General features: G+C 40.3%; 2 protein-coding genes across 15 annotated transcripts in view; one reads left to right on the forward strand and one right to left on the reverse strand.

Moving 5' to 3' along the window:
* Window positions 1-445: 445 nt before the first annotated feature.
* Window positions 446-26,974, forward strand: LOC123508031. 2 transcript variants are annotated; one of them, XM_045261406.1, is made up of 4 exons: window positions 446-545; window positions 4,655-4,804; window positions 18,237-18,460; window positions 26,785-26,974. In XM_045261406.1, the coding sequence occupies exons 2-4, from the start codon at window positions 4,792-4,794 to the stop codon at window positions 26,821-26,823; spliced, it is 276 nt and encodes a 91-aa protein (XP_045117341.1). In that variant the 5' UTR covers window positions 446-545; window positions 4,655-4,791; the 3' UTR covers window positions 26,824-26,974. The 2 variants fall into 2 exon arrangements, with proteins under 2 accessions (XP_045117341.1, XP_045117340.1); XM_045261405.1 differs by lacking the exons at window positions 446-545; window positions 4,655-4,804; window positions 26,785-26,974 and adding exons at window positions 4,407-4,420; window positions 12,853-12,873 and having other exon boundaries at window positions 18,237-18,511.
* The window catches only part of LOC123508029 (heterogeneous nuclear ribonucleoprotein C-like), a 316,189-nt gene continuing 305,619 nt past the window's right edge, over window positions 16,445-27,014 (reverse strand). For all 13 annotated transcript variants that reach the window (XM_045261392.1, XM_045261399.1, XM_045261393.1 and 10 more), the window contains 2 exons: window positions 26,773-26,925; window positions 16,445-21,658 (listed from right to left, as the gene is read on the reverse strand). In XM_045261392.1, coding sequence (XP_045117327.1) covers window positions 21,536-21,658; window positions 26,773-26,925 — 276 coding nt within the window. In that variant the 3' untranslated portion in view covers window positions 16,445-21,535. The remainder of the gene's footprint in view (window positions 21,659-26,772; window positions 26,926-27,014) is intronic.

The following is a 27,014-nucleotide window of genomic DNA, read 5'->3' on the forward strand; positions in this document are numbered from 1 at the left end:
CCACAGCCGTGTCGCGCCACCCAGGTAAAGTCCTTCTCCCCGACACACGCGCCCAGAATCCCGAGAAGATTGTGAGGCGTCCCCTCCCTGAAGAAGAAGCTAAAGGAGGATCGCCAGCATTATTATATAAGGCAAGAACTAACAACCTTAAGCTAAAAGATAGGAATAGATACACGATTCGAATGTTGACACAAAGTCCATTGTGTAACAGTGAATTAGAAAACCTATTTCACTTCCTATTACAGTGCCAAGCTTATGACAATGAAAGAAATACAATAGTGCAAGTAAAAAAAGGCTAGATACAGAGACAAAAGAAGGCGTTATATAGGAGAACTGTTATTCGAAGAAGTAATCGAAGAAACGAAAACAGTGTTAAATGAAATGTGTAGAAATAGAGAGAACGACAAAGAAAAACTCTAGAAAATTGAAAACTCATCAGTGAAGAACAAAAGATCGTCAAGGAAGCGCCGTTACAAGGCAAGGCTTCCCGACCGATACCAGACCAAACCATTGGGAGACACGGGTCGGAGCACTATTAGAGAAAGGTATGTAAAAGCGACCCTACGGTATAAGGCTAGGTTAGAGCGAATTAATGATTCTAGAATAGTGAGAAAAGTGTTTCTGTGGAATGTCAGGAGTAGCAAGTGGGAGAAAAAGTGTCAGGATGGTGGTGAAGAGTGGTCTAATAGCTAGTTGGGCTTTTCAGCAGGTAGAAGGAAGGCACTTAGAGAATGACTGGAGTATGATTGTTAGAAATGGAGAGGGTAGAGAATGGGGTATAAGGAAGTGGAGTAGTGAGATAGACAGAGTAGTGAAAGGTGTGGGACTGAGTGACTGGAGGAATATGATTGATTGATTGATCCATTTATTGTTTAATTAATAAATAATTACAACAAAGGAGGAGGATGGGCCTTGCCACCCACCCCCTGGGCAAAGACTTAAAGTTAAAGTATCATAAAAATAACTCTGGACAGTATACACAACAAGAATACAAGTATTTCAATAAATAAATACACATATTGCACACCTTATTGCCTAAGACATTCTACAGTCTGGGAGCAAACTGAGGATATTCCCTGAGTATTTCCCTGAGGGTGGCAGAGTCTAGGAGATGGTCAATGAGGCTGTACAAGTCATGCTGACCTTGTGGCCTAAATTTAGCAATGAGAGGACATTCCATGATATAGTGACGCAGAGTGTGTCCCCTTGGTGCAGCACACAGCACACACCAGGAGAAGCACTGACTTCCCAAAAGTATTTGTAGCCTAATCTGAGCCTCATTGCAACCCTGTCATTTGATGCAGTGTGTCTCCCTGTAGGTGTAAGCACAGCTCTGGGAGACACGTGCATAGTGAAGACTAGTGCTACTGCCCCTATGGCAACAAAGCTCCAACTGATCACTAATGCTACTTTGTACAAAGTCCTTAATGCTACTCTTAACATAACCCAGAGTGTACTCAGTGCCAGGGTCCACTGTGTCATCTTGTAGGGCACACTGAGCAAGGTGGTCTGACTTTTTCATTTAGCGGGATACCCACATGAGAGGGTATCCAGATGAAATGGACCATGGCACCAGCACCTTCTAGGGCGTGGATGAGATCAAGACACTTATTAACTAGATCACAGTCCATGGGGGAGGTGGATTGAAGGGCGTACAATGCAGCCTGACTGTCAATAAAGAAATATACATTCTTATGGAGAGGCGCCACAATGTGGAGCGCCTCCAGTACAGCATACAGTTCTGCTCTAGTGGAAGACATGGGTGCAGGGAGCCGCCTGGAAACCTCAGTGTCAGTGTAGAGACTGGCAGAGATGTAGTCACGGATGAACAGCCCACATCCAGACCTGCTGCCATTGACTGACCCATCACAATAAACATGAATAGCCTGAACGTGTGGGTACTTGGACAATTTAGTCATGAACATGTCTTGCAGCACATGAGGGAGCCAGTCCCTCTTGGGCTGATGCAGTGAGTGAATATCAACACTGACACGGTGAGGGTTCCAGGCGGGTTGCAGCGGTGACATAACAACGTTAATACAAGCCTCGGCTACACCTACACTTGTCAGTACTCCCAAGATCTTCCTGAGGTATGGTGTTGTAGGAGTGCGAGGATCATGATACAGGGGGTCAGTGATCCCTTTAGAGAGTCAGAGCCCGTGCATAGCATCCGACTAATTGTGCGACAAGTAATTTCCTGTACCCTACACATAATACTCGGCAGGTGCAGTTCAGCTCTGAGGACTTCAATCCGTGCAGTCCTGGGGCATCCCAAGATTATCCACATGGCTTCATTCTGTACAAGCTCCAGGGAACGGAGTTGAGTGGCACTAAACTGTATTAAAACAGGGGCGGCATAATCAATAAGGGACTGTATGACAGATATATAGAACATTCTTAGGACTGGAATGCCTGCCCCCAGGCCCCTGTTGGCTAGCAGCCGAAGTGGTGCTAGCCGTGGCAGACAGAGGTCTCAAACATAGTGGACGGCTTGAAGAGACTTCCTAAAGCTCATCTGAACACCCAGGTACTTGTGTATATGAACTCTAGGGATGGGAATGTTATTTACAGTGGGCAGCCGAGAGACCTTCCCTTTAGCTTGAAATTTTGTTTTACATTCATTAATCACTAGTCCCATTTGGACACACAACGCTGCCAGTTGTGACAAAGCAACCTGGAGAATCCTGGGTGTGGGGCATTGGAGGAGTATGTCATCAGCATAGATGAGGACCTGGGTGCCCTGCGGAAAGGAACAGCACGCAATTTTGTCCATTAAAACATTGAAAAGCATTGGACTAAGGACTCCACCCTGTGGTGTTCCAAGCTCAAAACTTCCTCAGAGGAGACTACACCTTGAAACCAAACCTGTGCTGTTCCATTGTACAAATAGTCCCTGATCCATCCTAATAATCTACCTTTGACACCTTTGAGAATGAGTTCCTCCATAATAACATCTTTGTTGGCCCTGTCGAAGGCACCCTTGAGATCAACGAAAGCTCTGCAGGTAGCATCCTTATTTATAAGACACTCAACAAAACAGTGACTTGTAGAGTGACCTTTTAGGAAGCCATGTACATTACCAGAGAGTACATGGCCCACCTTGTGTATAAGTCTGTTCAATATTACCTGTTCCATCATCTTACACAGACAGCTGGTGAGAGAAATAGGGCGAAAGGTGCCATCACCTTCGGGTATTGGGATGACGATGGCTGTTTTCCAAGAGTGGGGAAGCTTGCCTGCAGTGAAAGACATGTTAAATAAATCCAAGATGGGGTTGTCTACCTTTACCTCCAGGAGAGCATTGAGGATATCATAGGTGATGCCATCCTTGCCAGGAGCTGTTGACTTGCCCAACTTGACTGCTGAGAGGAGTTTGTCATGCGTGATAGGCACATAGGTGTCATCCAGCAGAGGAACTCTGTGGCAAAGCAACTCCATCCTTTGTGGTCTTTGCTGATCAAGCGCCTCCTGGTGTTCCACAGGAAGGCCAGAGAAGGATGAGGCTTCGTTCCACTGCAAGACGAGTTCTCGTGCCCTGCCTGCAGGATCAGGGTCACACACCTGCCGTCTGGACTTGCCCCAGATGCTGTTGACATGGTGCCACACCTCCCGGAGGGACTGAGTCCTGTGCAGCTTGTCCAGGAAGGAGACCCAGTACTTCTTCCTTTCCTGCTGCTGCAGATCCGTGAGGTGTTGAGCCATGGTAACCATGGCATCCCGTGACTCTGTGTCTGCTGGGTTGAGCTGCCAACGTCTCTGGTAGGCAGCGAGCATCTGTTGGCAGTTCAGAATGACAGGGTCGGTAGTCGCGATGAATCCCTTGATGGTGTGCAGGAGTCCGTCGTACAGTGCCTCTGCATCAGCAAAGGAGCCCTTCACGGCAGTGTACCATGCCACCACATGGACGACGAGGTCCGTCATCCTGGATGGTGGCACCGTCAAGCGCTTCCTGGGCACTGCCGGGGTGGACTGCACCGGGAGGGTCGTCTCCAGGGCGAAGTGGTCGCTCAGCAATGACCTGACAAGATAAGTTTGGGCAGTTGGCATATTGATGAGGGCTACATAATCAAGTCTGCCTCCTTGAACATGTGTGGGTGTGTGGTCCCCAGTAAGTACAGCTGTATCTGTGGTGTCAAGGAAAGCCTTCCAGCGCACACCATTGGCATTGGTGGTGAGGTGGCTGAGCAAAAGAGTACCTTGGAATGGTATAGAGAGAAAGAGGCCCCAATGTATGAAAATTGGTATGATGGAAGCCTGGGTGGGGACCTTCTCTTCCGAGCTAGGGCACAGTGCATGATGTGAATGCAAGGAATTATAGATGGTCTGAGTCCTGCAGCAAAGTGTGCCAGATGTGTGACATGGGAGAGGATGAGACGGTAGAGCATGTGGTGCTGGAGTGTGTGAAGTATGCCAGAGACAGGTATGAGATGATGCAAGTGGTGCTGAGGGAGCTGGGACATGACAGAGTGGAGATGACAGGAAGGGAATGGATGGTGGAGCTGCTGGGACTCTGTAGGGAGACTAATGAAAGGATGATTGAGGCTGTGAAAGAGTTCCTGGAGAGAATGTGGCGTGCTAGATGCAGGAACTAGTGGTGTGAAAGATGGTGATTGCCCTCTTTGTTGTTTGTGTTTTTTTCGTATCTTCCCTACAGGCGCTGCCGATGCAAAGGCCTGATGCAGAAGAAATTCTTGTCACCTGTAGCATAAAGATCAAGATCAAGATAATTGTTTACATTGTTTACGGGAGAGGACAAGACGGTGGAGCATGTGATGTTGGAGTGTGTGAAGTATGCCAGAGACAGGTATGAGATGATGCAAGTGGTGTTGACTGAGTTAGGGCATAATAGGAACGAAAGAGTGGAAAAGACGGGGAGGGAGTGGATGGTGGTGCTGCTGGGACTGAGTAGAGAAACGAATGAAAGGATGATTGAGGTGGTGAAGGAGTTTCTGGAGAGAATGTGGCGTGCCAGATATACAGATGGTTAGAGCAAAGAACCCTGTTTCCTTTTTCTTCTTTTTTTTTCCCTTTCTTTTCTGTGTGCCTTTTTTTTTGTTGTCTACAAGAGCTGCCGATCTAAAGGCCCGGCTCAGGAGTGATCCCGAGTCGCCTGTAGTATTAAGATCACATGTCGGCTGGAGCTGGAGGAAGCAAGCGTGGACCTGCACGGCCCCTACAAAACCCCATGAAGAAGCAAGCGTGGAACTGGTTGGTTTGTCTGGGTCTATCGAAAGTCAGCCTAAAACAATGGCATATGCCTATAATACGAGATTGAGGATCAAGGATGAGGACTTGCAGGAAGTATCAGTTCACTAATTGATTGATACATTTATTGTTGAATTAATAAATAAATACAACAAAGGCGGAGGAGTTCTGGAGGAGGACTGGAAGGCTCAATAAGGCATATCTATGTGGCAATTGTGAGGGTAAAGTGATGGTATTACTCCAGTTTCACCACAATCAGCTACGTGTTTTTTACCCACCTCAAGAGATAGAGCTCCTCATTACAAGTAATTTGAACCCCATATATACTAGGTGCAACCTTTTAGGTTAGGTAGGTTAGGTTAGTTTTAGTTAGGTTAGGTTAGGTTAGATTAGATTAGATTAAATAATGTTCTTCTCTGGACGAAACTAATTTTTTTCTGGTAGATTTTGGCTTGTTTTTAATTAATTTACCAGTTGTTTTTTTATGCAAATCATAATGTTTCGGGGCTGTAAAAAAAAAATTGGTTGATATGCACCAAAAACAAGTGGTATTTTAATTAAAAGCAAGCCGAAATCTATCAGAAAAAATTAGTTTCGTCCAGAAAGGACAAGGTGGTGAAACTCTGGAGGTTTACTAAAGTGAGGAGGCAGAAGGAGGTTTGTTTGGTGTGCAATCACTGGGTAGAGGAGGGAGGAGGGCACTGTCCCCGAGATGCCGTCCCGCGTGCTTGACTCGATTCTCGGCTCCCACTTCGCAGCTCCTCCACCCAGCTGATTTGACGCCACATATATGAAGCCACGCTATTGGTCAGCGAGAGAGAGAAAGAGAGAATATGAAAACGAATGAGGAGAGAGAGAATATGAAAAGAATAAGGAGAGAGAGAGAGAGAGAGAGAGAGAGAGAGAGAGAGAGAGAGAGAGATGAAAACGAATAAGGAGAGTGAGAATATGAAAACGAATTAGGAGAGAGAGAGAGAGAATATGAAAACGAATAAGGAGAGTGATAATATGAAGACAAATAAGGAGAGAGAGAGAGAATATGATAAGGAGAGAGAGAGAGTGAGTATGGTAACAAATAAGGCAGCATTTCTTAACCATTTTACTCTTGCGTGACCCTTCAAATACATGACATGTCTCAAGGAACCCATGTGCAAAAACAAAGTGATATACCATATATTTCTCATTTAATGTGACGTCAAATCCGCTGGGTGGAGGAGCTGCGAAGGGGGAGCTGGGAATCGAGGCCAGTGCACGGGACGGTTTATCGGGGACAGTGCCAGTAGGAGGTGAGTGTACCAGGTGTGGTAATTGGAGACGCAAGGAATGTGAAGGGCTAACAGATAAGCAGAAAGAAACAAATAGACTAGTGAGAATAGAAATAGCAATAGTGTAGGTGATAGTATAATTATAGGAACAATCAATATACAAGGTTTATCAAAGGTTAAAGCCAAAGAGTTAGAAGAGTTGGTGGGTGAGAATACCTTATTATGTCTATGTGAGACACAAAAGAAAGTTAAAGATGTAAACTTTTGTAGAAACATAAATGTTATAGAAGCAATGAGAGAAATTAAGGATAGAAAAGGAGGAGGATTAATGTTCTTATACCAAAACAACAAAGGTAGCTATTGCTTTTAATAAAGTTAGTACAAAGTGCAGTGATATAGTATTTGTTAAGGGTAGCATTAAGGGATGGGAGGTTAAGATTATTGTAGTGTACTTTAGTGTAGATGATAAACTAAAGAATCACTATGAAACTGGAAATTGAGAAGATCATAGAGAGTAATGCAGAAGATCCACTGCTTATAATCGGGGACTTCAATGGCCACGTAGGATTCAAAGGAACACAAAAGCTAGATGAAAATGGAAGTATGGGATTAGAATAGATGGAGAAATATAAAATGATGATATCAATTGTGAGGGAGAATTCATATGGGCTAGAGACAACCAGAAAATTATAATAGATTATGCACTAGTTTCACAAAGTTTTTACAATAAATATCAACAAATGAAAATAGATGAAGAACAACAAGTAGTAGATATATCTGACCATAACCTTATTGAAATCTGACTGCAGGTTAGACAAGTAAGAGAAAGCTATAACAGGAATGAATAGAGATGCAGAGAATACTACAAAACAGACAAGAAATCATTAGTTCTATATAAAAATAAATTAGCGGAAAGTGTACAGAGTGAAGAGGTACAAAACATCAAAGATTTAGAGGTAAAAATATTTAAAGCAGCAAATAATACATTAAAATGTAAATACCGAAGAAAGAAAGTAGGAAATCAAAGCAAAGAGGAACCAGCTTGGTTCACAGAGGAAATAATAAAGATAGGAGAAAACTTAACAGGAAGTGTAGGAATGCAATTAGTGCAGAAGGTGAGCAGGGAAAAACATTATACATGGAACAAAAAGCAAAGGTACAGACATTAACTAGGAAAAAAAGGAACATCAATGAAGAAAAGAAAGTTAAAGAAATAAAGGAAGATAAAAGCCATGGCAAAAATACTGGGAAATATATAAGAATGTTAAAAGGAGAAAAAGATAAGGAAAAACACTGTCTGATAGATAATGTATATAATAATGACAACAGGAAAATTGAAATGGACAAGGTAACCACAGAGATAGAAGATTATTGGAGCACAATATATTGGAAACAAAAATTATATAGATAAAATATGGAATATTGAAAAAAGAGAGGAATACATACAGGAAAGAGTTTGAATTAATGATGAGTTTAACAGAGGCAGGTTATGTCAGGTAGTTGGCAGAGGACAGCAAGGAGTAAGAAGCATAGCACATGTAGAGAAATATAACAAATTAAAGAACACTTGGACATGGCTTTTCAGATAAAAGATCCCATATCATTGATGGAAGAGGAAATAGTAAAGGAAGAAAATGTTTAAAGATGTTTTCAGAAAATGTTAACAAGTAAAGCTGCTGGTCCTGATGGAATAAAGCTGGAATTTTATAAAGCTTTCTTAGAAAGTGAACTGTTGTTAAACACCTTAGTTTGTGCATTACAGCAAGTGGTACAGTCTGCTGAAGTCCCTGACATATGGAAAGAATCCAGCACAGTGATGATTCCTAAAGCTAGCAAACCAAAAATTAATGAATTTAGACCAATAGCTTTAACCAACATAGGGTACAAATTATTAATGGCTGTGTTTAGGATAGGTATAGAAGAACATATAGCGAGAAGTGGATGGGTTAAGGATAATCAGGCAGGATTTATGGAGGGAGGTAGAGTAGAAAATAACCTGTTAATACTCAGATATTGTGTAGAAAAATAATTTAAAAGTAAAAAATCTTTAATTGTCATAGCTATCAGAAGATTTTTCCGAAGCTTTTGACAGTATAAGAAGGGATTATATGATCAAAATTCTAATGGAATATCAAATAAATGAAAAAAATAATAGACCTAATAACTAAACTTTACACTGGAGACAAAACTAGAATAAGATTTGATAAAACAAAAAATATAACAATACCAATTACAAGTGGCATCAGACAAGGATGTACAGGATCCACAACACTTTTCAAATTAATAACTCAAAATAATACAGAAATTATAAAATCTAAATTTGGGCTTCAAAGATGACATTGTAAATGTAACATCCATATTATTTACAGATGATGGAATGTTGTTAGCAGGTAGTATAGAAGACGCAGAGATAGTAGTAGGACAGGGAGAGAATGTGGCCTGAAGATTAACAAACAAAAGAGCAATACATATTATCATTTTTAATATGAGATACAAGCCACAGGAAATAGCAGAGATACAAGTAAAAAACAAGACAAAATATTTAAGAATAACAATAAATGATACCAAAAATCTCTTTAAAGTACATAAGCAGAATATGATGGAAAAGGCTGCTAGAATGACCAGTTTAACCTATTCGGTCATTGCGAGGTGTTGCTCCTGTTAATGATAGGGAAAACATATTGGAAAAGCATACTCTACCTTCCATTCTTTATGGTGCCAATATAAAAAAGACTACAAAGGAAGAAATAAAAAGATTACAAGGGATAGAAAATGGCGCAAATAGAAAAATGTTAGGTGCACCAAGCTATAGCCAGAAAGTAGCAGTAAGAGGAGAGATAGGGTTATCAAGTATGAAAGCAAGAATAATGGGAGGACAACAAAACTATCTACAATACATATTGAGAGGTGAGGGCAATGCTCTGCAAGAAAGAGTAGTAGAAGATATGAGATTAGAAGGTAAACAGAGTAGGTGGATAAAAGGGTTAATGAAAGATAGGAAAACGGTAGGAATTAGAGGGGGAAATGTAACTAATGATGAAATAAGTCAGAAAATTAAGGAATGGGACACACAAATATGGAAACAAGAACTGCAAGAAAAAGTTAGTCTGAATATGTATAAGGAATGGAGAGAGAAGATTGGAGGTCAGGAAGAAATATGTGACAATAGAGAAGCATCAATTATATTATTGAAATGTAGAACTAATAACCTCAATATTGGAGATAGAAAGAAATTTCAGAACCAATCAACAGATTGTGTCATGTGTGGAGCAAATAAAGAAGACTTTAATCGTTTCTTCCTATATTGACCAGCCTACACCAAATGAAAGATTCAAACACTGCAATTGGCAGCGTCCTTACCCAGATAATGAAGAACACCTCATTGGTAAATTACTTTTTAAAAAATCTAGTATAGAAGAAAATAAAGAAATAATATATAATTTTTGGAAAATAAGAGAACATAAAGTAATTTAAACAATAATTACAGCTACAGACTCAGACAAAACCCAAACCAAAAAAACACATCAGGAAGTGCCGATATCCAGGCTACACTTCCGCCTATCAATTGAACTGAAAAAATCAGTGAAGCCAGCGTGCTAGTGGTCCGTTGCTGTCCCTACCCCCCTTACACCTAAAACATTGCCAACCACCAATTGAAAATACATGGGAATGCCCAAGTTACACTACTTGTTTTCTGTTTTAAGTCCATGTTTCAAGGCTACCTATCATATATGTGACCTTAGAAGACTCGTAATACTTGTGACAAACCATGATACGAAGATTTTGACGGTAAATCATACAACTTAGACAATACAGTGTTTTGTAGCTTTGGTGGACTTTGGTGGACTTTGGTGAGAGGTGGGAAACTGTCTTTGGGGCAAATGTATGACTAGATCTAGTTATGCACACATGTAAATGTACATGTGCATGTAGATGTAAACATGTGCATATACATGTGCACATAAATGAAGGATAAATAAATTGTGTATCAGTTGAAAGAATTGGCCTGAAGGTTGATTTTTATTGGTATAGCAATTATACTTAATTAACATGTCAAATACTCTCTCTCTCTCTCTCTCTCTCTCTCTCTCTCTCTCTCTCTCTCTCTCTCTCTCTCTCTCTCTCTCTCTCTCTCTCTCTCTCTCACTTATTTAGAATAATGTGTGATTTTGAGTCACTGTACATTGGTTGGAAAAGCATTACTAACTGGAACTTTACTTCACTATTTTGTTCCTTGTCATTCAGTAAATGAGAAAAGCAATGTTTTTGGTATAATTAATGGAAATGTCCTGCTGTATTTCTTTCAATATTGTAGTTATTTCATATTAACACTGTTAATAACAGGTCTACATGACATATTTAGGAAACTCTAATGTGGTTTACATAAGTTAAGCCATCAGCCCTTTCTTAGTTTTCCTCTAGTATTAAATAAAAAAAAGAAAGTAGGAATTTTCCATTGCTTAACAAGGGAGAGGGCAATATTTTGGGTGTAAGTTGCTATCGTAAGCTCCTCCCACTGCCTCATAAGCTCCGCCCACTGGCTTCACTTGTTTAGTACAGCGGGATAGCCGCTTATAATTACTGTCTTCAATCTAACCTTGGATAGACCAGCTATATAGATATGGGTAAATTACGGCCTGCCAGAGGAATTCATGTGGCCTGACAAATGTTAGTAAATTTGAAAGAGGAAGACCAAATAGTATTGTGAGCGTTTAATTTTCTTCCCATAAGTGTGCACATGCGTGTGAGAATGTTTTTTTTCTTTAGAAGCCTTTAATTTTGTATTTCAAATATTAATGATTTTGGGTTAATATATGCGGCCCTATAAGTTTACCTGAAAAGTTTGCCTACCCCTGGGATAGATGAACAAGAGGACATGCCAAGATCATGAAAAGTCAGTGTATGAGAAACATTAAGAAGTTCAGTTTTCTGTATCACGGTGGACATCTGGAATGGATTGAGCAATGATCGATATTATAACAACAGAAAATGTGCACAGATTTAAGGAAAAGTTAGATAAAATGTAGATATGGAGACAGGTCATTATATGAGCCCTGCTCAAATGGTATCTGGACAATTAAATCGATCGAGTGCACATGTACACCAAGTTAAGTGGCATACCAACTCAATCGAGTGTCAGCGCAGCCAATCTTTTTCCAAAGAAAAATTCCCCAGATTGATGGGAGAACGACACATACACACACACATGCACATGATCATCATCTTATAATTTATTTTTCATGCATTATAGAATGCATAATTAATGTTATGTGCTACAAGCAGTGCACTTGTGTTAACTTACCTTTAAATTGAGCCAGTTGTTTGAATATATTAGATCGATAATCAGTGAAATTTGATATGGGTAAACCATTTAACATAACGAGTTCAGGTTTTCTGTAATATTCTTACTTGTTTTTCCATTCACTCCTTTTCTCCATTCCATTCTAGTTTTCACTACTAACCTATAGGGGATGAATACAGCTTTATCTGGTGTAGTACTTTAAGGTAGTAGTACAGCTTTATCTGATGTACTACTTTAAGGTAGTTCAGCTTTATCTGATGTACCACTTTAAGGTAGTACAGCTTTATCTGATATACTACTTTAGTGCATTTGAAAACATGGGCTGATCTGGAGGGTGGCTACTTGGGCTCTTTATGAAAGGGAACATGTTTTGCATGTTTGAGTACTCTGACTAACTGAGATCCATGATGGTGTATTTACCCAGTTGTATTGTACTGGATCTGAGCTAAAGCTCATTTGTCCTGTCTCCATATCTACAGTTGTTCAATTTCTCTTTAAATTTGCTCACACTAACAGATGTAAGCACCTCCTCATTTTAACTATTCCAGAGTTTGATGCATTGATATGGGACACTATATTTCTTGATGTCACTGAGGCATTTACTCTTCTTAATCTTTTTTGTATGTTCTCTCATACATCTTGTTCCCTCATCCATGTGCATCTCCTAAACTTGTCTGTCTATCTTCTCCAAATATTTTACTAATTTGTACATTGCTATCAAATTTCCCCTTTCTCTTCTCTCTTCCAATGTTTTTCATCTCTTTCCTTCCTTCCGCTCTGGCAACATCTTTGATGCTGTCGTCTTTATTCTAACCAATTTCCATATACATATTCTCTTTCTTATGGAGATCATATGATTGTAGCATACTCCAACTTGGGATGCATCATGGATGTAGACTAGTTGTTTTTTCATCATATCCATATACATGTAGATAAAAATAACTATAATTTTACTTAACATTCTATGTGTGGAACCAAAAATCCATCTTATATGTTTATTTGGTGAGACTGTGTTCTGAATAATCACTCCCAAATTATGTTCTTTATTGCTCTTCATTATCATATCTTCACTCATTTCAGAGTTCCATATATACACTGCTGGTGAGAGCAGAAGGCATGATACCTGTGACATCCTGTGAAGGAGATTAATGGCACAGAAAATATGTGTCATTGATGGTACTCACCTAAACTAGTAATTGATAGGGTGCCCTTGTGCCTTCTTGACCTTTTCGAGTCTCTTGGGAAATGAATCACCCAGGTGGTGGAGATACTGAGTATCAATATTGTCCCATGTGTCCTGAATAGTGGCTTGGAGGCATGGGAGGGAGGAGGTATCTCTCTCCTTTAGCTTCAGTTTTATGTACGCCCAGAGATTTTCTATAGGGTTAAGGTCTGGTGAATTTGTGGGCCAAGGTTTTAAAAGGCTGACATTGCAGAAACCAGTCAACAATGAACTTTGCCATATGGCATGGTGCACCATCTTGCACTTTTCCATACACTCATCTAACTCATCCAGAATTAGCTCAAAGTAGTTATTTTGGTTCATACGAACATTCTTAGCCAAAAACACAAATTTTCCAAGACCATAGTAAGAAAAAACAACTCTGCACCATCAAAGAATCTGGGTGTTTTACTGTGTGTGTTGTGTAGTGTGGATCATAACAGTTACTACCAAGTCTGCGGTACACGGTTTCTCTGGTTGTCTGTAACCAGAAAGCTTGCCTCATCTGACCAAAGTACCCTAAGCCACTTACCTAAGTCCCAGTCTTTGTGCTGAGACACAAATGCAAGCCTACTGTTATAATGACCAGGTGTGAGGCAAGGTTTGAAACTGTGCGACAACTCTGGTATCCCAAATCGCGTTTCACATATCTCTGCACAGTCCTTTCACTCACCCCAGCCAGCAATGCAGGATTCCTGGCCATAAGTTCCTTGCTGTGTATGCGAGGGTTGGCCTCAAGCTGTCTTTGAATAATGTTCAGAGTTCTCTGGCTCACACTGCGCTTATGCCCTTCAGGCTTGTAAGGTGGTGGCGAAACGTCTCTTCCTCCCTCACGATAAATTTTGGTCCAACATTGAACAGTTCTGAGAGCTATGTCAATGTTCGTGGTAATTTCTTGATTTGACATATTCTTCCTCACTAAGCTACAAATAACTGAGATTTGGGCCTTACTAATTAGTTTTCTAGGTCCCATAATAGGTAGTAACAGGGCAGAATGGTAAGCTCACGCATCCACAAAAAGGGGCCTTGAGGGGGGATGAAAGAAAATTCAAATTCAAGCACACGAGCCACAGGCGAACGTTGACTAAAGAAACAAATCATCTACTTTTGACTACTAGAGCTGCAGAGTTGTCAGATAGCGACATACAGCAAATCCCGCCATATGTTTAAGAGTTAAGAAGGGATGAATGAAATTTGGTCAGAGTGGAAGTCGTGGTCCCTTTCACGCCTTCCGCTCTGAGTTCTGACCAGCAGAGGCCTCCTTGTGCTTTTTCACATCTCTATTGCATAACAATTTTAGGATTAAATTCAAGTTTCCACTTCAGACTTCAAGCATAGATTTTATCCTAATCTCTCTGTAGCTCCTTGCAATCCTCTTGGCTCTTTATAGCTCTTAGCAATTTTGCATCATCAGCAAATATATTGATTTAGCTGTTTAATCCTCTCCATATCATTTATGTAAATCTAAAACATACATGGTGCCAATACAGATCCTGTGGTTCTCCACTTGTAACCTCACTCTAGTTTGAAATACTATCTCTAATTATAGTTCTTATTTGTCTGCCCTCCAAATAGTTCTTTATCCAACATAATGTTTTGCCTTTTAGTCCTCCTATATGTTACAGTTTCCACAGTAGTTTCTTGTGTGGAACCCTGTCAAAGCTCTCTCTCTCTCTCTCTCTCTCTCTCTCTCTCTCTCTCTCTCTCTCTCTCTCTCTCTCTCTCTCTCTCTCTCTCTCTCTCTCTCTCTCTCTCTCTCTCTCTCTGTATAATATAGCATCCACCCATCCATCTCTCTCTCCAACACATCTATCATTCTTATATAAGAATTAAACAGATTCGTACGACATAATTTTTTTTTATCTAAAATGAAATTGTTTATCTGTAATTAACTAATTTTCTTCCAAATAATGCACCCATTTATTTTCCATTATAATTTCAAGAGTTTAGCTCTGACGCTAGTCAGTGATACTAACCTGTAGTTTAGTGGCTCCATTTTTATTGTCTCCTTTATGGATAGGAATTATATGAACCCTTTTTACTTCTTTAGGGACTCCTATTTACCACATTCCATATTGGCTCCATTAGTTGGTCTCTACATTTCTGCAATACTCATCCAGAGCCATCTGATCCCATTGCTTTTCTAATATTTAAGCCATTTGAGGTCTTGTATATTTCATATTTTTTCCACGTTAATTTCACATTAATCTTCTTTTGACACCATCTATAGGTGCTACAGAATCTTCATCATTTCCTTTTTTAGATAGATTTAAAACTCTCATTCATAATTTCAATTAATTACCTTCTTATTGTTCATGCCCTTCTGTTTCTCCTAACTTAACAATACTATCTCACTTTCATTTTGTCATTTATGTACATATAGAAAAAAAATAAGCTTCTCTGTTGTATTGTTCTCTATTTCCTTCATTCCACTGTTTCTTTATAATTTTTAGAGGCATCACACCATTGTCAGCATACTTGCCCAGCTTTTGAAGTTACTGTATTTGCTTCCTTATTTCTTCCTCTCCATCACTCACTGGTGGTGCTGCTATTATCTTCTTTGATCTCATAAGTCCCTCTCTTTCTCTTTTAGTCTTCATGAGTAATTTCTTTTTCTTCATCTCTGAATATCACAACACACATCTTATGTACTGCATCCCTTTACCTTTAGTTTCCTTGTCATGTTTCTCCTTTTGTTGCCTCAATATTTCCTTTTATATTAATCTTTTGTTTCTCTCTTCCTTTTAACTGTGGATTTCCTGTATCATCATATCTTGCACTTTACTTCTCATGGCATCCTTATTTTGCTTATTTCCTCTCTCCAATCTGTTCTTCATTTGCTAATTTTCTCTTTAGAGCTGTAATCTTGGCCTTATTTTTATTACTTCAATCCATAAGTTTTTGCACTTCGTCAATTTCTTATTTTCACTTTCCTTCTCCTCTCTCTGCTTGGTATCCCTCAATTATCCCAAAATGCTCTTCATATCTTCCCTATTTGTCAAATTTAATTCCTCACTACACCAGTCAGTTCTATCATCTCTTCTCTCAAAATTACATAATCCTCCTCTACCTTCCACAGCCTTTTATTCATCCTGTCTACATTTTTTCTTCACTGAATCTGGAAATCAGTTAGGCTGCCCCAGATTGATGACTCATGCACCATCTAGATTCTGACTTAAGAGTCAGGGTTTGTGAGGTAAATAATTAAACTATTACAGTAAAAAATATTTTTAATGGACTATTTTCTTAATTGTTTTACTTCTTGTATTAGATATCTTGCTAGAATGTTCAGAGTTGTATGCATTTGTGATTTTGTTGGTGTAAAAATTTTTATTCCAAGCTATATGTAGAGTTGGGATAGCAGGTCAAGATCCAAAGTTGCAGTTTAAACTCATATTGTATTGCTCATTTCTTGTAATAGAGAAGGGATGAGGTAAGAATGAAAACCAGTTGCTGGTAACAATGTTTACTTCCCAACTGTTACAAAACATTCATTAAAGTAACATACACTTAACACGATACTGTATGTAAATATGACCACCGCTAGACAACAGGCCTTTAATGATGCCATCAGACCAAGTTAGCTTTACCAATATCCTTTCATCAGTTTTTTCTTGAGACCACTCATGACCAAATGGTGTGTGTGTGTGTGTGTGTGTGTGTGTGTGTGTGTGTGTGTGTGTGTGTGTGTGTGTGTGTGTGTGTGTGTGTGTGTGTGTGTGTGTAAAAGGTTGCTATGTAAACATACAATGGATAGAATGTGGGCAAAGAAACCATGAGTTGCAGCTGCGTCTAGATCATGAGAACGAGTTATTCCGTCATTGTCATCGTTATTAGGTATTAAGATTACAATTATTAATTACAGCAAATATATAAAGATGTCACTGAATACAAAACTGGAACCATTACTGCCAACAACAGAAAGACACGGAGTTCATTTGCACAACCAGATGCAACCTGTTTGACGAATAATAAAACAATTTTGACTTGAAAGATCTCTTAAACTAGTTTTTGTTACATTTATTTTCTTGATTGCACAAGACTATCTGAAATTAAGAAAATGTATAGTTTATCATACACAGTGTGCAATAATTATAGTAAATGAACTTGTCATTAAGATACAAATTTAAGTCAAGGTATATATAATCCTTATGCAACAAAAGTATTTCAAATTAAAAGCCTCCTTTATATATTTCATTTAACTTAAGGCATAGCTTTTACAGTCACCACCTTTTATTTATGCATCCACTGATAATACATGACGAGCCTTATCTTCCCTGGAGTAGTGGTAGGGGGCGAGGGAAGGCACATTGACCCAGAGAGAAATGGTCGATGTGGCAGACTGAGGCCTCCCTGATTTTGAGCCTCTGAGGAGAGTGCCATCTTAACCTTAAACTTTCTCTCCATACAGGAAAATACTGATCAGAAAATATACTCACCTTTATTTGCTTCATTCTGTAGATTTGCTATCTCCCTGAATTTTACGTAGTTAATTTGATATTGTATTTTGTGTATGATACAGAATAACCTGTAAGACACCAAAAGCTACATTATAAAAAGTCATAACTTGGCAGAAAGGGGTATGGGGCAAAGAGGAGCATGGAAGGAAGTTTTTGGAAAAAAAATCAATAGGATGAGGAAGTTTAGGTTGACTTCAGTAATTCCATGCTGATGCACAATTATATTATGAAGTCATAACATAGCTTTCGCCAAGGGGCTCCAGAAGGGCATCTGTCTGCGCACCAACCTGGGCCTCAATGGCCAGGCCAGGTGGCAGTGACTTCAGAATTTATCTCTGAGTTGGGGTGAGGGGTCTGAGTGCCCTATCTCGCCCCATCCCATCCAGGGCTCTTGTTGCCTGCCTTGTGGTCATTTTCTTTACATGTTGAGTATAATACTAAAACTAACAGGCCATTCTCCTTTTTTTTTGTTTGTTTCGTGAACTGCAGGTCACAAACTGACGTTTCAAGGCAATTGAAATTTGTTTGAATATTTACCTGTCATGAATGAAGGCTTTTATTCTACTATGGAATGATGTGAATGTGAAGTTAGGGGGTGTTCAGGAGTAAGTACATTTTATAGTCAGTATATTTAGTAGTTATTTGTTCCTAAGAGTAAGTAACACTTTAGTATATTATACACAATATATGACCTTGTGTGTATATCTGCCTACAAGCATTTATAGCACTGAACTAGTTTTTTGCATACTTGAAATAGTTTTGGTTGTGCATGTTTCTGACAGGTATTCGCGAAACAAAAATGAAGAAAAGGAAAAAGAAGAACGGCCCTGAGAGAGGATATCAGCTGTTGTTGCCGCTGCAACATACAGTGACTACCGGGATCACTAAGAGAAAGACTGAGTTGTCCTACGTTGGTCGTCCTAGCGGGCACGAGACGACAGTGTGTGTGTGGGGCAGCCAGCTCCTGCTTGAGGGAGGTGCCAGAGGCTCCACCACAGACAAAGAGGTAAAAACAAATTTCGATCATATATTTCTAAGTCTAAATGAAAAAGTCTGAACGCATTAACGACGTTCAACTTTGTATGAAAAGTTTCTCTAAGACTCAGGATCGTCAAGACTGCTGAGACACTGGTCAGTTCACCATTTACAAAGGTTTGCTAATTGTGCACCATTTAGATAGTCATATCAGAACTACCTCGTACTGGAGAACTACCGATACCCCATGGAGTTATTGTCATTATGCCTTAACACTCACATTTGAAGTTGTTCAATCCGAATTCCAAATCAACATAGATGCTACAGCTAAGCGCAACCTAATTAGCTGCACAGACCCAGGTGATGCACGGCGGCCGGCGCTCACGCAGTCGGCAGCAGATCAGGTTCACCTCTAAGACAAAGACATGAGTAATGATATGTACCTAATTTCTAAAGTTATCCTTTAAACAACCAACAAAGCCATGTCTTCACAGATCACTTGAGAGATTTGTACACAAAACGAAGGCAATCTTCGGCGATCTTTATTACATCATCTTCAGTCCTCAACATGCATAGGCCTCCACGTGGCCTGAAGTCTGACAAAACATTACGAGACTGTGAGCACTTGAGCGGTGGGGGGGGAGAGGCATCCAGCAAGAAGTCATGAGCGGCTGCGAGGATAGTGTCCAATGACAAGACAATTATGTCTTTGTATTAGCGAACTCTTGCTCGCCTGCATGACCTTTGCTGCAGGAGAGGACATCAAGGGTCACCTAAATTACTACAAATTTCTACATTTCAGTATTTTTTTTAGTCATGATTATTCCTACAGGGACCACACGTTTATATCCTACCGCTATGCTTCTTAAGCACATCTAGCTTACCTTTGGCACAGAGACACCCTCCCTACACTCTGTGGATCTGGTGTTGCACTGTGGCCAACACTGATATTTTCCAGCAAGAGTTCTTCCCTCTTTACACAAAGTATTTACTGCCCAACACTTGATCCTGATATGTATTTCTGAACTGACTCTGCACAAAGCTGAGTGAACAAAAACTACAAGGAAGTCCCCACACTTCTCACATGTGTCCAGCACTACTTGCACGAGATCCGATTGTCAGTTTGCTCCCAAGGAGAGTCTAGTGGAGCTGCGCTATGCACCCTGAGGGTGAGCAACCACTGGCAGATCCTCCAGTGGGTCCTCCCCTACTTGCCTCACACTGCATGTCAGGTGAGGGAGGGGACCAGTGCAAGCCAAATACAATGTCACATGAATGAAACTGATTAGATTCTTTCTGGGTTTGGTGGAAGAGGCACTAGAATCTTTCCATTGTTTACAGACATGATGTCACCACCGAACTCGTAGCCTCGCCGCCAGAGGTCCTCGGAAGAGTCCAGGCTAGGGTCTTCGTTGATGCTTTAAGGAAACGTACGAAACAGAGCTCTACTTGTAACATGTCTTTTTTTAAACTTTGATTTACAAGAGAATCTTCGCAAAGATTCATATGAAAAGAAGCTATTCTATTTTATCATTTACTAGTGGTTCCAAGTGACAAAATTTACCCTAAAGTTCACATCACAGCATTTGAATGATTGCTCGCATCTGGTGGCTACCATGGTGGTTCAGCGGCCTGTAGCCGCAACAAATATTGTCACTAAGAAACAAAGGTTGTAAATATTACACGTAAAAAATACAGCAAAAAAAAACTTGACTAAATGTCTTCCAAGTGTTCTAAATGAGTTACATTTGCACTGATGCTATAGAAAAATACATAAACCTTACCATATCTCAGTACCTGTTTGTCGCTATAGGAAGAGTCGTCGTGGAAATGACAAAGTGACCACAAAACTGCCCACTGTTATGCACTGCTTATCTAACTTATGTTTAATAGATAATTCTAAAGACTAGAGTAACAGACTAGACCACACCATAACCAGGGCAACATACCTCACCATCCCAGGGTGAGAGGCCTCACCACTAGCTATGAATGACATCCCACTGAAACTACAGCATGACACCCCTTGCTACCTTAGGGCACAATGGTCACTGCTACTGGGGTTTGAGGCTGCCTTGACACTACCTATGACAGCTACTCTAGAAAGGAGCATTGCTTTGCCACCAGCTGCATGATGCTCATATCTGGTTACAGTTACCTCTGAGATTAATGCTTTGGGGTGTCTTAGTATACTGTCACCAACTGTAAAAATCTACATGATTTTTCTATATTGTATTGGTCTACAAGCAGCATTTCAGCTTGAGTATTTCCAGGGGCAGAGAAGATAATTGCTTAATATTTCATGTGACCTTATGGTTATCCAATTTACATACCAGTGGAAGATTAAACCTCAAGTCATTCCAAGTTGTGTATATGCCACTGCATCCAGTGCATGATGTTTGGCAAGATATGCATTTTGTTTTGTGTCGACTGGTAACTACAGATATGTCCAGTGAAAAATGGGAAGATAGTGCCTCATGATAACAGCAGTGGCTGTGATGGTGGTGGTTGTTATTATGCTCCTGGTTGTTGGTGGTGAGGCCATCTGTTCATCCCCTGCCAGACACACTGATGCCCTTCAAACACCCTAAACCTATTCATTGTTATTTTCGTTTTCCTCTGAAGGAGTGACAATGTAGAATGGAAAAAACACTTTGATTACATGGAACTACAGCACAGAGAATAAAAAAAGAGTCTATGTCGGGGAGTAAGTAGTACACAGACCAACAGAGTCAGAGGTGGAGTCCACAGATAAAGGTGTGAAAGAGGCGAACTATTGCTTCTTCTTCGGCGAATGTGTCTCATCAATCCACAAGGCTCGAGATGTGTGTCAGTTTTGTTCTGGGGGGCAAGGGGAGATTCACCACCACACCCAAGGATCTCCTGACATCTGTTGTGGGAGTAGGCATGGGTGAGTGTGGATGGGGAGCCATGGTTGGGAAATGGGAGTGGTTGGGAGATGAGGAGCAAAGAATTGCTGAGAAGTGAGAGGCAAATGTGGAGGATGTAGTGGTGAGGTTGTGAGGATGGGAGAAGGGTATGGTAGTGAGGTGTGGTGGGGTGTGGTGGTGGGAAGCTGGTGCTGGGGAAGGGGCTGTGGGTCAGGGGTTCACTGTACCATTCCCGTCTCTCTCTCCCCCTCTCCCTGATCCATCTCAGACTGAGGAAGGATTGGAGAAGAATTCATCATCTCACTGCTTCCCTCACCCTCTTCCTCTCCTCCAACACCATTCTGAAATAAGAAAAAAGTCTTTAAACATCTATATATTATTATATTTAAGTAAGTACTCATTAAAAGTTACAGTACATAATATGTTAAGTTATTCTTTGAGTTACCAAGTTATACCAATTTATTTATTTAAAATTTTTTTATGCAAGATGGAAACTTGCCAAAGGCAACAAAACATGTAAAAAAAAAAATATATAAAAAGTCCCAAAAAAGAATAGTAAAGAATTAGCCGAAAGTCTGAGACAAATATCTTGAATCCTCCCTCTTAAAAGAAGTCAATTGTTGTAGGAAGATGGAAATACAGAAGCAAGCAGGGAGTTCCAGAGAAAGAAGGTATGAATGACTGAGAATACTTGTTAATTCTTGTATTAAAGAGCTGGATAGAAGAGGGACAAGAGGAAGAAGAAAGCCTTGTGCAGCGAGGCTGCAGGAGGGGAGGCATGCAGTTGGCATGAAAATAGTGATAAAAGATAGAAATGGATGCAAGATTTTGGCAGTGAGAAAGAGGCTGAAGACAGATGGAGGAAGGGAGTTGATGTGACGAAAAGCTTGATTCCACCCTATCTAATAAAACTGTGAGAGTGGAACCCCCTTCCCCCCCTAGACATGAGAAGAGTACTCATTACAAGGGCAGATAAGGCCCTTGTACAGAGTTAGCAGCTGGTGGGGCGAGAAAAACTGGCGGAGATGCCTCAGAATACCTAACTTCATAGAAGCTGTTTTAGCAAGAGATGAGATGTGAAGTTTCCAGTTAAGATTATGAGTAAAGGACAGACCGAGGATATTCAGTGTAGAAGAGGGAGACAGTTGAGTGTCATTGAAGAAGAGGGGATAGTTGTCTGGAAGGTTGTGTTGAGTTGATAGATGGAGGAATTGAGTTTTTGAGGCATTGAACACTACTAAGTTTTCTCTGCCCCAATCAGAAATCTTAGAAAGATCAGAAGTCAGGCATTCTGTGGCGTCCTGCGTGATCTGTTGACTTCCTGAAGGGCTGGTGGTCTCTGAAAGGACGTGGAAAGATGTAGGGTGGTATCATCAGTGTAGGAGTGGATAGGGCAAGAAGTTTGGTTAAGATCATTAATGAATAATAGAAAGAGAGTGGGTGACAGGACAGAACCCTGAGAAACACCACTGTTAATAGATTTAGGAGAAGAACAGTAGCCGTCTACCACTGGTGCAATAGAACGGTCAGAAAGGAAACTTGAGATAAAGTTGTAGAGAGAAGGATAGAAACTGTAGGAGGGCAGTTTTGAAATCAAAGCTTTGTGCCAGACTCTATCAAAAGCTTTTGATATGTCTAATGCTACAGCAAAAGTTTCACTGAAATCTCTAGAAGAGGATGACCAAGACTCAATAAGGAATGCCAGATCACCAGTAGAGCGACCTTGACATAATGGCGATCAGATAGAAGATTGTGAAGTGACATGTTTGAGAATCTTCCTATTGAGGATAGATTAAAAAACTTAAGACAAGCAAGAGATTAAAGCTATAGGGCGGTAGTTTAAGGGATTAGAACGGTTAGAAACAGGCTGAATGTAGGCAAACTTCCAGCAAGAAGTAAAGGTAGAAGTCGATAGACAGTTGAAAGAGTTTGGTCAGGCAAGAAGTAAGCACAGTTTTTGAGAACAATTAGAGGGACCCCATAAGGTCCATAAGCCTTCTGAAGATTTAGGCCAAAGAGGGCATGGAAAACATCATTACAAAGAACTTTGATTGTAGGCATGAAATAGTCAAAGGGAGGAGGAGAGGGAGGAACAAGCCCAGAATCATCCAAGGTGGAGTTAACAAACATTTGAGAGAAGAGTTCAGCTTTAGAGACAGATGAGATGGCAGTGGTGCCATCAGGATGAAATAAAGGAGAGAAAGATGAAGAAGTCACAAGGGAAGTTAGAGTTTGAAAGATTTTGACATTTTCTATTTATGAAGGAGTGTTTGGCAAATTAAAGAACAAGAAACATACAACTAAATTTTAGACATTCAACATCCCTGTAAATGATTACTGCTGCCTGAGAAAGAGAACAAGAGAGTTAGCTTGGCATAACTTGGTGAAACTGTATTTACAAAGAAAATACTTATCCTGAAGTAAAGAAAGTATTTATTGATAATAATTGTAAAAATGGTATTTTTCCAAATGTACTATCATCTATTACACTTTTTTTCATGTAAGAGGGAACCAATCATAAACAATAAAAATTGCAAAAAGCCCTCTGAGGTACCGGCCCCCAAACAGGGTCAAATGAGCTAGCCAAGAGAATGGGGATAAATGTCATGAAATCTCCCTTTAGACCATACAAATGTGGAAATACTTAATCTGGCAAGGAGTTTCAGAATTTACCAGAGAAAGGAATGAACGATTGAGAGTATCGCCAAACTCTTGTATTAGATAGGTGAACAGAATAAGGGTGTGAGAAAGGAGAAAGTCTTGTGCAGTGAGGCCATAGGAGGAAAGGAAATATGCAATTAGTAGGATCATTAAAGCAATTGGCATGAAAATAGTGGTAGAAGATAGGAAAGGATGCAATCAGTGGTAAGAAAGAGGCTGAAGCTTGTCAGAGGAAAGGAGTTGGTAAGATGAAAAGCTTTTGATTTCACCCATGGTATGATTGGAATCTCCCCACACATGTGAAGCATACTCTATACATGGGGGAATAAAATCCCTGTACAGAGTTAGTGGCTGTGGGGTAATAGCCCGGTCCCACAGAATTATGGATGAAATATGAATGAACTGAGGATGCCAATTTTGCTGGGTTCCAGCTCTCCGCAAGCATATGTAGCAAAAATACTGTGCAGATATGAACCATATGAATTACACATGTATTGAGAATGTGTCGCAGATGTATTACGAACAAAAGCGTAAAGCACTGTGGAAGCCGTCCGGGAGTGAAAAATATTGTTATAGAGGCCGGATGTATTGCGAGTATTGTGGGTATAAATTGGATACAATGCGGAAAAATAGCATATTTTTTGCACATGTATTGCGAAAGCAGAGCGAATGCATTGCAAACAAAGCAAAATAAAAGCGAACATGTCGTGGAAGCATGGATTATGTAGAGCGGATGTATCCCAGAGACAGTGGATGCACTGGGCATGTCTGCCCACAGGAACTTATAGTCTGAACTGACCATGGGCCAACAGTATGATGCTGAAGAAGCTCTTTTAGTTGTAATATTCAGAGCCTGTCTTGGGGGAGCTTTGCATGTGACATGCTTGCCATCGATGGCCCCAATGGTGTGGGGGAAGTTCCATCTCTGCATCCATTCATTGGAGAGTTGGCGCCATCCTTCTTCAGTGCTAGGGCATGTGAACTGCTCATCCAGGTACTCCTCCAATAAAGCCTGACAGACTTCTCTCACAATTTTGCTGATGGTGTTGTGTGGCACCCTCCAGCCATATGCCATGTCCCTGTATTTGGTTCCAGAGGCCAAGTGCCACAGGGTAACTGCCACCTTGAGTCCAGGCTCCAAGTTTGCTCTGTAGTTGGTGCTTGGCCTGATGAGTCTCAGAGTTAACCTATTTAGCAATTCACCAAACATGGCAAGGGACATCCTCATGAAGTTCTGGAAGGAACTTGGATCCTCATTTCGCAGCTCCACCATCAGCTTATCGTAGATCCCCAGCTCCAGTCTTCTGCCAATCCAGGGTCTGACCCAGACCAATCTTGACCGTCTTTTTAATTTTCTTTCCTAGAGCACTTGCAAGAGTTGTGCAACTTGATTGTTATGTTGTTGGGTGAAAGCAACAATCAGACGGCATCTTTGAGAGTCCATGGTATGTAGGAGTATACTTCTCCAGAACCAGATGACAAATGATGTGAGTCCAGTTCTGGCTCACTTTATATACAATCTATGGTTACTTTTATCCAATTGCTATTGGTTCGTAAATTATACACATGTATTTGGAATGCATTCTTATAATTCGTAATATGGATATGCTAGGTACGCTATACATTTGGTACACATACATGATACATACGCTCCCATTCCATTACCAACATGCAATTACCTGTGAGTTGTGGATATAGGCTGAATACAGCGAATAACAGTACATGCATTGTGTATGCATTGTGTATGTATTGCGTATGTTTTGCGAATGTATTACGAATCCCATCCGCAACAAAAATTTTGTGCAGTTTAAAAATCTGGGAGCAGAAGAAACACCTAGTGTGGATGCATTGGGAACATGTGCGGAGGTTGGGCAATTGATTTTAGCACGAATCACAAATACTCAGTATGTTTGGTGAATGCCTACCAATTTTGTGTGTAATTCAGTTGCAATTCACCCGCAAGGCCTCTGGGACCGAGCCTTAAGTGATAAATAATGGCAGAGATGACTCAGAAAACCTTACTTCATAGAAGCTGTTTTGGCAAGAGAAGAGGTGAGAAGTTTCCAGGTTAGGTAATAAGGAAAGGATAGACTTAGGATGTTCAGTGTAGTAAAGTGGAAGACAGTGGAGTGTCATGAAGAGGGGATAGTTGTCTAGAAGGTTGTATGAGTTGATAGATTGAGGAACTGAGATTTTGAGGCATTCATTGAAGAATACCAAGTTTGCTCTGCCCCAATCTAAAAGCTGGACATTCTGTGGCTTTCCTGAGTGATCCGTTTATTTCCTGAAGGGTTGGTTGTCAGTGAAAAGATGTGGAAAAGTGTATAAGAGTGGATAAGACAAGAAGTTTTGTTTAGATTCATTGTAGGAAAAGAGTGGCTGACAAGACAGAACCCTGAGGAATACCACTTAATAAATTTAGGTGAATAGTGGCTGTTTATTGTAGTAGCAATAGAAAAGTTAGAAAGAAACTTGAGATGAAAATGCAGAGAGAAGAGTAGAAACCATACAGAAGTAGTTTGGAGATCAAAGTTTTGTATAAGATTTAATCAAAAGTTTTTTATATATATAAGGCAACAACAAAAATTTCACCAAAATCTCTATAAGAGGATGACCAAGACTCAATAAGAAAGGCCTATTTTATCCAGAATTTGATATATTTTCTACAAAAAGTAAATTAAACTCATATAACCTGACTGCTCTTAGTAATGCAGACGTTTTTATGAGTCTGAATTGATATTGGTGACATTAGAGAAGCCAGTATCTTAATGCAAGTTTTCCCTCTTTTTCTCACCTCTTTTGGCAGTGTGGAGAGGCCTTCTTCTTCCTCCTTGGTTCCACCTGACGCCTCACCACTCGCCTCACCTCCATTGCTTTCACTGGTGGCATCTGTTGTAAGATCATTGCCAGCTGCACTGTCTTCAGCAGCAATGCTTGAGCTGCCATCCTGGAGGATGGGGCAAAATGTCATGATTTCAATAAAATTATAACCCAAATTAACAGTGAGACACCAATTTGTCAGTTTCCTTGAAAGTC

This window comes from Portunus trituberculatus, chromosome 24, assembly GCF_017591435.1.
Source record: "Portunus trituberculatus isolate SZX2019 chromosome 24, ASM1759143v1, whole genome shotgun sequence".
Lineage (NCBI taxonomy): Eukaryota > Metazoa > Arthropoda > Malacostraca > Decapoda > Portunidae > Portunus > Portunus trituberculatus.